The sequence below is a fragment of the Pleurodeles waltl genome, chromosome 10, assembly GCF_031143425.1.
Source record: "Pleurodeles waltl isolate 20211129_DDA chromosome 10, aPleWal1.hap1.20221129, whole genome shotgun sequence".
Taxonomy (NCBI): Eukaryota; Metazoa; Chordata; class Amphibia; order Caudata; family Salamandridae; genus Pleurodeles; species Pleurodeles waltl.
In genome coordinates this window covers 241323247-241336917 of record NC_090449.1, presented here as the reverse complement: position 1 = coordinate 241336917, position 13671 = coordinate 241323247, and the positions used below count along the sequence as shown (strand labels likewise).

Below are 13671 nucleotides of genomic sequence, written 5' to 3'. Positions count from 1 at the left end.
GTAAACGAATTGTTTCTAGCTATTAAGGTATGCTTTCCGAAGATAAGGTTTCATCCCCAAAGTTATTTAATGAGCTAATAAATGGCACTGCGGCACTCCTATAAACTCTGGGGGTCTGCACGTTTTATGGTACATAATGTCTGCCAAATAGACTCAGCCCTTTCATAGCTTTCAAGCTCAAAAGGCAGCATGTGACAGGAGCAGGACAGGCACATGACTGAAGCCTGGGCAGTAGAGCGTTGTGGGTTGCAAGACGCATCTTTTGCCTAGAAAGATTTCCACCTACCAGAACTTGGGTCGGGATTGGCGGATTCGCCTGCCCAGAGCACAGGAGGTGTGGCCGAATCTCGCTGACCGCTCTCCTGTTCTACACCAGGACCCGCAGCAAGTATCCTTTGCGGCTGTGAACCCTGTTACCATGAGCGCGAGCCCAGTTTTCATAGCGGCCGAAGTAGTCGAGAAGTTTTTAAAGTTTCCTGAACTTATTCAGCAGCTGGAGAGAGCCTTGGCCAATTTCTCCCACGGCGCTGAAGGGGGAGTTGTCCAGCCACTGCGGACCATCGTACCAGTTGCAAAGTACAACGGGTAAGAGTGCTTATTACTAGTCGCAGAGATTCTGGGCGCTGCACCACCACGGACACAGTGAGATGTCTAAACTGCAGCTTTATTATTATTATTTTTTTATATGCAGCACAGACTGGACCCTAAGGTAGCGGAGCGATTTGCACGAGCACCAGTTATATTACTTAAGGTCACATTCATTCTTTTAGGCACGGGGAGATTGATTTGCCCAGAATCACAAGGATATTGAGTAGACGCCGAGACTCGAAATTGTTCCCTTAGTGCTAGAGACGGTAGTTGTGACAATAATAACGCCACATCCTCTTCTGTGGATTATAGCGAAGTACTGGCAATCCCAGGGCAATTAAGGCAAGCCAGGGGTCTGGCTTCATCTCTCGTAAGAACACACATCCACAAACCCAGCCATCGAAAGAATTATCAGCTAAACCACAGCTGATCTCATGGAAAACACATGGCAGTATTCTTGAACTGTATTTCTTTAACATTGAGAAGTGTTTCACTTGGATACATTAGGTTATCTTACTGTGTTGAGTGCTATTGAAACGAATAGTTTATAATTGTAAACATGAATTTAGAGTATCAAATCCAGGAATTCCGCCCATAGAATGCCCTTATGTCGTCATCAATAACCCGAGAGACAGCTTAACTTGAAGTGCACGGTACTTATGGCTCCTATTGTTAATATATTTGAAATAATATTTTAGTCTGTGAGGTTTATGAGTTAGGTGTTTGTATATATTTAGGTCAAGTGTATTCATTTGATAATATGCTAATAAAGGCAATACACATATTTAAAAATATACTATAAACCCGATTTTAGGTAGAATCTACCAGATAGCATAATTTGTCTGTTTGCAAAAGACCTAGGCCCTCATTCTGACCCTGGCGGTCGGTGATAATGCGGCGGCCAAGCCGCCAACAGGCCGGCGGTCCAAAATATGCAATTCTGACCCTGGCGGGAACCGCCAACACAGCCCGCCGCATTAACACTCCGCCCGCCACGGCGGAACAAACAAACAGCGCGGCGGTCCCCGCCAACAGCCAGGCGGCAGACAATGTACCGCCCACCCTATCACGACCCACCAATCCGCCACCTTTTCCGGGGCGGGAGCACCGCCGATAAAAACACGGCAGAAACAGACTACGGACGGGAAAACGCTCACCACTACGCACTCCACGCGAGATTCCGGCAGTATGGAACCCGAGTTGCAGGTCATCCCCGCACTCCTATACCTGCTCCTGTACCAGGAGCACGCCCGGCGGCGCGGAAGACATCGGTGAGTACTGCACCTACGACACATGGGAGGGAAAAGAGTACCGGCACACACCCACCCACCCACACCTACTACAACACACACATCAATGCATTCCCACAGATCACTGTCACAACCCACAAACCCCCCCCTCCGAAATAATGCAAAGACCAAAAGAAGAGATCATAAACGGGCAGATATATTGAAATATGGACACCAGTAATCCCAATAAATAAATAAACTATGTACAAAATATATACAGCTACTAAATGTAGTCCAACCACTGTCCGTGGACCACAGGGGTCCTGTGCAAAGGGGCAAGGCCCAGTCCCACGACAAGAACTCCACGGAGAGAACACTGCAGGGGCATCAGAAAGAAAATAGGACAGGCACCTCAGGGGGAAGGGAAGGGGGGGCACCTCAGCCACATGAGTACACGACGCCAGATCCACGAGGGGACTCCATGACCACTGGCCCATCCTGGGGAGAGTAAAGCCACAGTCCATACAGTCCATACAGTGGGTGGCCTGCCCACTGGGCCATCCTGGGGAGAGCAAAGCCACAGTCCATACAGTCCATACAGTGGGTGGCCTGGCCACTGGGCCATCCTGGGGAGAGCAAAGCCACAGTCCATACAGTCCATACAGTGGGTGGCCTGCCCACTGGGCCATCCTGGGGAGAGCAAAGCCACAGTCCATACAGTCCATACAGTGGGTGGCCTGCCCACTGGGCCATCCTGGGGAGAGCAAAGCCACAGTCCATACAGTCCATACAGTGGGTGGCCTGCCCACTGGGCCATCCTGGGGAGAGCAAAGCCACAGTCCAAACAGTCCATAACAGACTCCACTGCCACTGGAGGAGGCATGTTGGCCAGAGGACATCCTGCAGCCCTGCCCGAGACAGATCCTGCCCTGCCACGTCTGCCAAAGGGCCAGCGGTTCTTGCCTTGAAGGGCCCAGTTCAGCGCTTCTTGCCTTGAAGGGCCCAGTTCAGCGCTTCTTGCCTTGAAGGGCCCAGTTCAGCGGTCCTTGCCTTGAAGGGCCCAGTTCAGCGGTTCTTGAGACGGCGGTCCCCAGCGGAGCGGTGCTGGAGACGGCGGGGCCCAGTTCAGCGGTTCTTGAGACGGCGGGGCCCAGTTCAGCGGTTCTTGAGACGGCGGGGCCCAGTTCAGCGGTGCTTGAGACGGCGGGCCCAGTTCAGCGGTTCTTGAGACGGCGGGGCCCAGTTCAGCGGTGCTTGAGACGGCGGGCCCAGTTCAGCGGTTCTTGAGACGGCGGTCCCCAGCGGAGCGGTGCTGGAGACGGCGGGGCCCAGTTCAGCGGTTCTTGAGACGGCGGTCCCCAGCGGAGCGGTGCTGGAGACGGCGGGGCCCAGTTCAGCGGTGCTTGAGACGGCGGGGCCCAGTTCAGCGGTGCTTGAGACGGCGGGCCCAGTTCAGCGGTTCTTGAGACGGCGGGGCCCAGTTCAGCGGTGCTTGAGACGGCGGGCCCAGTTCAGCGGTTCTTGAGACGGCGGGGCCCAGTTCAGCGGTGCTTGAGACGGCGGGCCCAGTTCAGCGGTTCTTGAGACGGCGGTCCCCAGCGGAGCGGTGCTGGAGACGGCGGGGCCCAGTTCAGCGGTTCTTGAGACGGCGGCCGGTCTATGGCCAACTGCTCATTGCCTGGTGGTGCCCTCCTGGGCAGCGGGGATGGTGCTCCTTCAATGCCCACCTGGGCTGTGGGTGGTGGGGCCCTCCTGGCCAGCTGGGCTGGGTCCTCCCTGGCCAGCGGCTATGGGGGTGGTGTGCTCCTCCTGGGCAGCAGGCCTGCAGCCTGACCTCTCCGACTTGCTGCCCTTGCCCTCCTTAGTCGGGAGTCTGTGGCCCTTTCCTCCCTTTGGAGCTGTGGCTGGTGACTGTGTCTGGGTGGTGTCCGGGGGGGATGTAGAAGCCGGGCTCCTGCGGCGCCCCTTCCGCCTTCTGCTCCTCTTCCCAGGGGGTGGGCTGGCTGTCCCCTTGCTGCTGGGCGAAGATCCAGACATGCGGGCTGGTGGGCTCCAATACCCCTGCACCCTTGTCAAGGGGGCTGCAGGGCTGGTGGTGGCTGAGGTGCTCTTCTTACCCCGACGAGAAGGAGGGGGGGGCTCAGGGTCAGGAAAGAAGTTAGCAGTGGCGAGGAAGAGTTTCTTGGGACAATGGAGAGTGGTAGGTACAGTGGGAATGGGAGTGGAGGGAGAGGATGTGGTTGTAGGTGAGTCACGTTTGCTGTCTTTGGGTGCAGGTGCAGGAGGGATAGGCTGTCGTGAGGTGGATGGCTGTTGGGTGGGTGGGTGGCTGCGTTTGTGTGGTGTGGAAGAGGGGGTGACAGACACAGTGGGAGAGGACACAGGGGACGTGTAAATGGCAGTGGGGGTGGTGACTGCACGTGTGCGGACTGGACTGGAGGGTGTGCTGGTGATGGAAACACTGGCTGATGGTGAGGTGAATGGAGGTGTGAGTGTAGACGTCACAGGGAGGGAGAAGGGATACGAGGAGGTGGGGGTCACAGAGGTGGTAGTGACTGTTGGCATGTCTGCATCGGAATGTTGCGTGTGTGAATGTTTGCGTGATCTGTGGTGCTTATGTTTGGATGAGCTGCTCTTGGGTGTTGAGGTGTGTGCAGGCTGGTCTGATGGTGTGGGTGGGACAGGCAGAGGAACAGGAGACTGGGAGGAGGGAGTTAGTAGAGGGAGGCAGGAGACAGGGACAATGGCTGCCGTCAGTGCTGAGGCCAGAGCCTGGAATGATCGCTGATGGGCAGCCTGACCCGAATGAATGCCCTCCAGGTACGCATTGCTGCGATGAACCTCCCTCTCCACCCCCTGGATGGCATTCAAAAGGGTAGTCTGCCCAACAATGAGCGTTCGGAGGAGGTCAATGACCTCCTCACTGAGGGCAGCGGGGGTAACAGGGGCAGGGCCTGAGGTGCCTGGGGCGAAGGAGATGCCCGGCTTCCTGGCAGAGCGGGCACGGGGCGAACGCTGAGGGGCTGCTGGGAGGGCGGAGATGGTGCGCTGGGTGGCGGCTGTACCTGTAATGGCGGGGGGCACGGATGGTGCCACCCCCGCAAGGGAGCTCCCTTCCGAGGACGTGTCCGTGTCGCTGCAGGGTCCAGTCGTCCCCGTTGTGGAGCTCCCCTCGCCCTCCGTCTCACTGGTCCAGTCAGACTCTGTGGCATTGCCCTCCTGGGCCATGTGAGATGCAGCTCCCTCCTGCCCCGATGCCACTTCTCCTCCGCCTGATGATGCTGATGCACACAAGCACAGAAAGACAAACAAAAAGGGGGGGGGAGAGAGAAATAAAGGGATATTGAGTACATGGATCTCCGGTACAGTTAGCGGACATAACAGACACAGATGCCCCCTGCACTAAGTTGCGCACTTGGGGTCCGCTACGCATTCCGTGGAACATGCCCTACACGCCTAGAGTTGACAACTGCACCCATGGATGACACGGCCCAGGGATGGCTGTACTGACACACTACTGAGGGTGGTGGCTGGGGACACAGGGGCTTACGGGGGTGCCCAGCCTACAGATATCGCCCTGGCCTAGGGGGACCCACAGCCCTCCTCCCCCACCCAGACACCTCCACTGCGTGACAACAGAGTAGATAATGCTTGGACTCACCCCCTTGTGTCTGCTGTGCTGCCCTCACGCGCCCATCCAAATCAGGGTAGGCCACCGCCAGGATCCGGAACATCAGGGGGGTCAGTTGACGGCAGGCACCCCGCCTACGTTGGGAGGCCATCCCCAGCAGAGACTCAGCGGTCTTCTTGGTCCCGCGGCGGATGTCCTCCCACCTCTTGCGGCAGTGGGTGCCCCGTCGATGGTGGACCCCCAGGGTCCGGACTTCCTTGGCGATGGCACGCCAAATCCCGATCTTCTCATGGGCGCGGACCTATGTGACACGTACAGGGAGGGAGAAATACCACGTTCAAGTTTGTCTGCATTTTCGTTGCCAGTGGCCCAACGCCCCCCATCCCCGCCAGGCCCCCCGCCATGCCCCCGCCAGCCCCAACATGCCCCCCATCCCCGCCAGGCCCCCCGCCATGCCCCCCGCCAGGCCCAACATGCCCCCCATCCCCGCCAGGCCCCCCGCCATGCCCCCCGCCAGGCCCAACATGCCCCCCATCCCCGCCAGGCCCCCCGCCATGCCCCCCGCCAGGCCCAACATGCCCCCCATCCCCGCCAGGCCCCCCGCCATGCCCCCCGCCAGGCCCAACATGCCCCCCATCCCCGCCATGCCCCCCGCCAGGCCCAACATGCCCCCCATCCCCGCCAGGCCCCCCGCCATGCCCCCCGCCAGGCCCAACATGCCCCCCATCCCCGCCAGGCCCCCCGCCATGCCCCCCGCCAGGCCCAACATGCCCCCCATCCCCGCCAGGCCCCCCGCCAGGCCCCCAAGCCAGCCAGTGGCCCCAAATCCATATTGAATTAAACTCACTTGTTGGTCTGGAGGACCGTAGAGTAGCGCATACTGGGGGAGGACCCCATCCACAAGTTTCTCCAACTCCTCTCCAGTGAAGGCAGGGGCCCTTTCCCCAGTCGCAGCAGCCATTGTCCCTTCCAGACCGAGGTCACAGCAACACTTGCAGTATAGGTCCTCTCCTGTGAAAGTTCAAGTCGCAAGTGGATAAGTAGATAGAAAATGGCGGTCACGTCCGCGGCGGTGCGTACCGCGGCGGTGCGTACCGCCACCGCCGGCGCCCTTCGCCATTGGCTCCTGAAACCCATAGGCTTCAATGTTAACCAATGCGGCTTCGCGCCGCGGTCTTCGACCGCCGCGGTGTGCCACGCCAGCGCATTGACCTCACATCCCATTGTCACACTTCACAGGTCAGGCAGCCGCCATTTCGAGGGTCCACATGGCTCAATTTCAACTGCGTCACACAGGCCTAGGCCTTGCATAGCCACTCAGACACGCCATTCACTGCATAGAGAATCGTTTACTGTGCTAGCTGTGAGTACATACCTGTGGGTTGCTTGACTGTGTGCTCCATGTTGTCCTTCCTAGGCACTGTCCGCTGGGTTTGGCGAGGAGACGGATGAATCCTCCCGTGTACCGACCGCTGGTGGACCTGTCGACAATGGAAGAACGCCACATTATCCTGACCTACCGTCTTAACCGTGCCACTATACATGAACTGTGTGCCCAGCTGGAGCCCGACCTGATGTCCCCCATCCGCCAACCCACAGGGATTCCCCCTCTGGTGCAGGTCCTGTCAGTACTCCATTTCTTGGCAAGTGGGTCATTTCAGACAACAGTGGGAATTGCTTCTGGGATGTCTCAGCCCATGTTTTCGAAGGTGTTATCCAGAGTGTTGTCTGCCCTGATGAAATACGTGAGGAGCTACATCATTTTCCCTGAGGTGGGCGAATTGGCTGCAGTGAAGGGTGATTTCTACGCCCTTGGACATATTCCCAACGTCATTGGTGCCATTGATGGGACCCATGTGGCTTTGGTTCCCCCAAGAGACAGGGAGCAGGTGTACAGGAACAGAAAAAGTTACCATTCCATGAACATCCAGGTGGTGTGTTTGGCTGACCAGTACATCTCGCATGTAAATGCCAAATTCCCAGGGTCAGTGCATGACGCCTACATCCTGAGGAATAGCAGCATCCCTTACGTGATGGAACAGCTAGAGAGACACCGTGTATGGCTATTGGGGGACTCTGGGTACCCCAACCTGTCGTGGCTACTGACCCCAGTAAGGAATCCCCGGACCAGGGCAGAGGAACGGTACAATGAGGCCCATGGGCGTACTAGGAGGGTGATCGAACGCACCTTTGGCCTCCTAAAGGCCAGGTTTAGGTGCCTGCATATGACAGGTGGATCCCTAATGTACTCACCTAAGAAGGTGTGTCACATCATCGTGGCCTGCTGCATGCTTCACAACCTGGCTTTGCGCCGCCAGGTGCCTTTCCTGCAGGAGGATGGTCGAGACGGTGGTGTTGTGGCAGCGGTGGAACCTGTGGAGAGTGACGAGGAGGAAGACGACGGGGCTGAAACAGACAACAGGGACAGAATCATTGAACAGTACTTCCAATAGGACACAGGTAACAATTCAAAGATAATTTAGTAAATCTGAACTACTCTCCTGCATCTCTGCTGCCTGTCTATTTACCCCAGTGTATGATGACTGAGTTGTGGCTTTTCCCTCCCTATTTCAGATCTGGGGTCCCCACTACGAGTCCTGTGCTTCGTTTCCCCATGGACTACAGCTTTGTGGCAGCTGTTTGTTGACTTCACTATGTACAAGGACATATTTGCACTGTCATGTCAATTACAATATTTTGAAATCACAGCCAGACTCCAGATAGTTTTGTGCAAAATAGGTGTTTATTTCAGTGCTCAAAATGGGATGGGTGGTTTCAAGTGGGTGGGGGCTATGGTGAAGGAATGTCCATGGCAGAGTCCAGAGTAACAGTCACACAGGTGCATTGTCCAGAGGCCTGTGGAGAGATGGAGCATGGGCAGTTCAAGGATGGACAGGGTGACAATGTGGGACAGTGGGATGACATCAGGTGGTATCCTTTGCTGGCGGGGGTCTTGACATCCTACTCTGTCTTCTTGCGAGATCTCAGGGCCCTCTTGCGGGGTGGTTCTTCTCCTGCAGGAGGTGGGGGTCTGGTGGGCTGCTGTTGTGCGGGGGCCTCCTGTCCACTAGCGCCGGCAGAGGTGGTTGGCTGTTCTTGGTCCAGGCTAGTGGCAGGGGCCCTTTGTTGTTGTTGAGTGTCCGTCCTGGTGTTGATGAGGTCCTGCAGCAGCCCGACCATGGTAACCAGGGTGGAGGTGAGGGCTCTGATGTCCTCCCTGTACCCCCGATAGTGTTCCTCCTGCAGTACCTGGATCTCCTGGAACCGGGCCAGTACCGTCGCCATCGTCTCCTGGGAGCGGTTGTATGCTCCCATGATGGTGGTGAGGGCCTCGTGGAGAGTGGGTTCCCTGGGCCCGTCCCCCCCCTGTCGCACAGCTGCCCTCCGAGTTGCCCTGTTTCCCTGGGCCTCTGCCCCCTGGCCGGTGTGCCCACTACCACTGCCCCCAGGTCCCTGTTGTTGTTGGGGTGGTGGGTTATCCTGGGTGCCCTGTAGTGGTAGGCACACCGCAGATTGACGCGCCCTGGAGACAGAGGCATGGGCCCGCTGGGTGGGAGCTGTGCTGGTGTTCCCAGAGGGGTTTGGGTCTGTAGTGGCCTGTGCCTGTGTGAGGGGAACCGACTGTCCAGAGGTCCCCGATGGTCCGGGCTGGTCATCGGTGTCCAGGTCGACAGAGCTGCTGTCATCGCTGACGGCCTCTTGGGTGGGGGGTGTGGAGAATTCTGGGCCCTCCGCGGCGGTGTGTTGACGGTCGGGTCCTGCAGGGGTATAGAGGTATGGTTATAGTTTCAATGTGTGGCATATGGGTGTATCTGTGGGTTCCCGTGTCCCCAAGTGCTGGCATTCGTGTGTGGGGGCTTTGGTGAGGGTGGCTTGTGGGGGGGATGTGTATATGCATTGGGCATGCTTTGGTGATGGGTGTCCATGCTTAGTGGACGCATGCAGGCCTAGGTTTTGGGATGTGTGGGTTGTGATGGTGAGACATTGGCAGGGAATAGGTGTGCTGGGGGTGGGGGTGAGGATGGTGGTGGGGGTGAGGATGGTGGTGGGGGTGAGGGTGGGGGTGAGGATGGGGGTGGGGGTGAGGGTGGGGTTCGAGGATGGGGGTGAGGGTTGGGGTATGATTTGGCATGCAGGTGGGGGGGAAGCAGTAGTGAAGCTTCAACTTACCAGTATCCATTCCTCCGCCGACTCCTGCGAGGCCGTCAGGATGCAGGATGTTCAAGACTTCCTCCTCCCATGTTGTAAATTGTGGGGGTTGAGGTGGGGGTCCTCCGCCAGTCTTCTGCACGGCGATGTTGTGCCTGGATACCATGGAACGCACCTTCCCCCGTAGGTCGTTCCATCGCTTCCTGATGTCTTCCCGATTTCTGGGGTGCTGTCCCACAGCGTTGACCCTGTCGACAATCCTCTGCCATAGCTCCGTCCTCCGGGCAATGCTGGTGTATTGGATCTGTGTGCCGAACAGCTGGGGCTCTACCAGAACGATTTCCTCCACCATGACCCTGAGTTCTTCGTCTGAGAAGCGGGGGTGTCTTTGGGGTGCCATGGGGTGGTGTGTATGATGTGTGGGGTGGAGTATGTGTAGTTAAGTGTGTTGAGTGTGGTGGTGTGTGTTGTTTTGTGTGTGGATATTGTGTGGGTGATGGTGTTGAGTGGCTGTGGCTGCTAGTTTGTGGATGGTGGTGTCTCGCTCTGGCCTTCTTTCTGAATTTTTGGTCGTAGGGGTTTGTGGGTGATGTGGGTGTGTGTTTTATATTGTATTGTGTGTGTGGGAGTGGTGTGTGTATGTGTATCAGGTGTGTGGAATTTAAATCGGCCAATGTGGCTGAGTTTTGTTCGTTTGTGTGTATTCTGACCGCAGCGGTGTGTCCCGCCAATGGAAAACTGCGTTGGAAAGACCGCCGCGTGGATTCGTGGGTCGTAATGGCATGGGCGTATTTCTGTTGGCGTGACGGTGGAGGTTTTGTCACCTCCACTTTTCCGCCGACCGCTGGTCTGGCGGTCTGTTGTGGCTGTCGGATTTTCGGAGGTTTGGCTGCTGCGGGTCAGAATGACCGTGGCGGGTTTCCGCGACCGCTGCGGGATTATGGAGGATTTCTGACCGGCGGTAGGCGCCTTTTACCGCCGAGGTCAGAATGACCACCCTATTGTGGGATTATGAATAATTTACTGTGGTTTACTCCCTGCCCGTTTCTTAAACTTTGTTGGGTTTATTCTCACTCAGATTTGCTTCCTTCTCATTCAAGGGCTTTCCTTGCCCCAGCTTGTTCATGTTTTGTTTGTTGCTCCAAGGGACATAGCCTCTCTACCACCTCTCTTATTGGCTGACTTCATCCTTCCACTGCTCATTTTTATGGAACTACTTTTTCTTTTTGCCTAACCACTTCATGATAGTACATGTGCTCTTCAGCTCTCTATGTCGTGTGTTTCTCGTACCCATGCCCACTCCGAGCTCCATGTTCCTGTTTCCCTTATATTCAAAGCTCTCTCTCATTGGCTTCTCTCCCCCCACCAAAATTCCCTGCCTCCTTCAAGCTTGCTTTCTTGCTCGTGTGCATCTTTCCAACTTATTGTGTTACTGGTCCCTCTCAGATCAGTAAATAAAAAAACATGGCATCCGTGTCTCTGCATGGATAATAGCACATTCACATCCATAAAATAGTGTTGATGCTGCGGACATGTCGAAATGTCTCAAAGGCGTGGTTTATTGGCTTAGCCAATGCTTGTTATTAAACAGTATAAATAATTTGTACAATCACTTTCAATCAATATACAATTATAAAGAACATATATATGACATACCTCAATTATCACATATTTATTACATACCCTCAATTATTTACCCCTTGCTAGTCTTACTCTGAGATCTCTATTTCTACGTAGCCTCCTATTAAGCCTCACCTAAAGAGAGAAATTCCAATTTATCTTACTAACTAGAAAGCCACAGTGGTTTATGGTGCACACAGATACTCCACACAAACTGGTTCAGTCATTAGTGGTGCATGTAAGGGCTATGCAACCTGCCAGCCAGTTGGGTAGTAAAAGCATCCATAATTGGAGTGCAGTCAGCCCTGGGACTGCCCTAATGATAGATACACCCCTGCCCGGCTCCATTCCCATCTCCAGCTTTACCTTGTGAGGTATAACAAATAAACGGGACACGCACTCAGAAGAGCGGGGGGAACCTGAAACCACATCTCCCAAAAGCATATTGGTAGAAGGAGGGCTGCCACCTCACACTCGCGCCTGGAGGCACTTAAAGGACACTCAGCTGTTCCCGCGACGAGCCTGGGCTGGGCCCCCCCTTCTTGTTTTTTATTTATTTTGGGCCCCCAAGCCATAGGACTTTCCTGGTAGTTGATTTAACTACATTCACATCAGTATAATGGGCAAAAGTGAGTGCGACTGCTAGTTCTGCCTTCATAAAGAGACAAAGTCTACGGTCTCCATCGCGTCTTTCCTCACTACAGCTTTGTCTGCCCAAAACACCAAAATTGAATCGGTTGAGGAGAGACTGGGTGCTGCTAGGAAGTTATTTATTTCCCTTCTGCATTCCATACCGAAGGACAGCAGCCACCAGACTTTGCCAGGGGCGGTAGGTGGGGGTCCTATGGAGGTAGTGAAGGAAAGGAATAAGAGCAACATTCCTAGCCTACTCAATGGGTGCATTTTACAGGGGAAATTGGATATTTCTTCTGGTGGTGTTATTGGTGGTGCTGATGTGACTATTAATGATAAAAACAATTAACTTGTCTCGCCACCCACTAAACCGAAGAAGCCCGCTCCTCCTCCGAATTGTGGCATGACTAAGATGAAAGGTTCTAAATTCAATGGGTCTGATAAGGTCATCCCCCAGACGCATCAGACACAGGCTACAGGTCAGAGATATCTAGAGGGTCCAATGGGATCCCAGCACCTGGAGGGCAATTGCTTGGATGGAGGATTGGTTGAGGCTATATTGTAGAAAGCACTTGAACCCTTGCTTGGTACACTGAACAGCATTGACTCCACTCTAAAACATCTTTTGTTTTCTGTGAAACTTAACACATCACCCATCCGAAATTAGGGGCGGGCAAGGAGAGCCGTTTTTTGGCTCCATCAGTAGACTTTCGTGGGGCCAGACAAAGTAGGGATGTTCAATTTAGACCGAGAGCGCCCACTCAGCCAAAATATATCACCATGGATCGATTAGTCAGTACTAATGAGTTGCCTGAGAAGCCTTTAGCTGTACCCTTAGGAAGCTCAGGGAGGGTCAGGGGCTTTGAGAGTGAAGGATCACAGAGATCCGAGGCTGATCAATTTTCTAAGAGCCGAAATGCACATGTATTGCAGCTCCCTCCGCAATGTACTCCTTATGTAGTCGTGTTAAAAAATGTCCCTGTGTTATCCCACACAACTATAAAGCAGGATCATCAACTACAAAACAAGGTGGCTTATTGGTTTAAAAACCCAGTGGTGGGTGCATCAACAGAGTCTCTCTTGAATGGTATTATTGGAGTGAGGAGGGTTCCGTGGGTAGGCCAAACTAAGAAGCGACTCCCTGGTGATTGTGTGATGGTTAATTTTAGAAATCCTGGACAGGTAGCATGGATTCTGAACCAGTTTGGAACCCAGCAGGAGCAAGTCTCTAACATACAGGTTGTCCCTTGGGGTATTTTTATCAGCCTAATTGAGACGAGCATACCCGGATGGGGGAAACCCTTCATTTTGCGGTGCCCACTTAGAATCGCTATGGCCCTTTGGATACCCCTCTGGAAGAGGTAGACTGACTTGGGGAGAGTGATGGGCCCTCTGACACAACCAACTTGACAATTGTGAATTATACTCCCAGCACTAAAAAGGATGGGACCAATTACAGTTCCTCAAACAGTGGTTACACGAGTGACGGTATGGAGGGTAATAAGGCTGGGGAGAAACTGCTTAAACCACCTCTGTTGGAATCAGAGTGTAGGAGCTCTTATATACTAGGGAGAGATTCCATTACACAATATGCAGAGGTCGGAGGGAGTTCAGCGTATGATTGCAGATGTTATTCTGCAAGTGGGCAGTATCGGGGAGAAATATACAAATAATAACTGGCTTACTTTGATAAAAGAATAAGCAGGTAGTCTGCTTACAAGAAACATGGGCCAATACAGATGTATATATCAACGGCTTTCAATCAATTATAACTCTCGAAAAAAGGGACACCTGCCGGACAAAGTAGTGGGGGATTAATGA

At 54.6% G+C, this 13671-nt stretch overlaps 1 protein-coding gene across 1 annotated transcript in view; it reads left to right on the top strand.

Annotated features, from left to right (window-relative positions):
* Positions 1–340: 340 nt before the first annotated feature.
* The window catches only part of CRYM (crystallin mu), a 204087-nt gene continuing 190756 nt past the window's right edge, over positions 341–13671 (top strand). The window contains exon 1 of the mRNA XM_069210290.1: positions 341–585. Within this exon, the coding sequence (XP_069066391.1) occupies positions 419–585 (167 nt within the window). The 5' untranslated portion in view covers positions 341–418. The remainder of the gene's footprint in view (positions 586–13671) is intronic.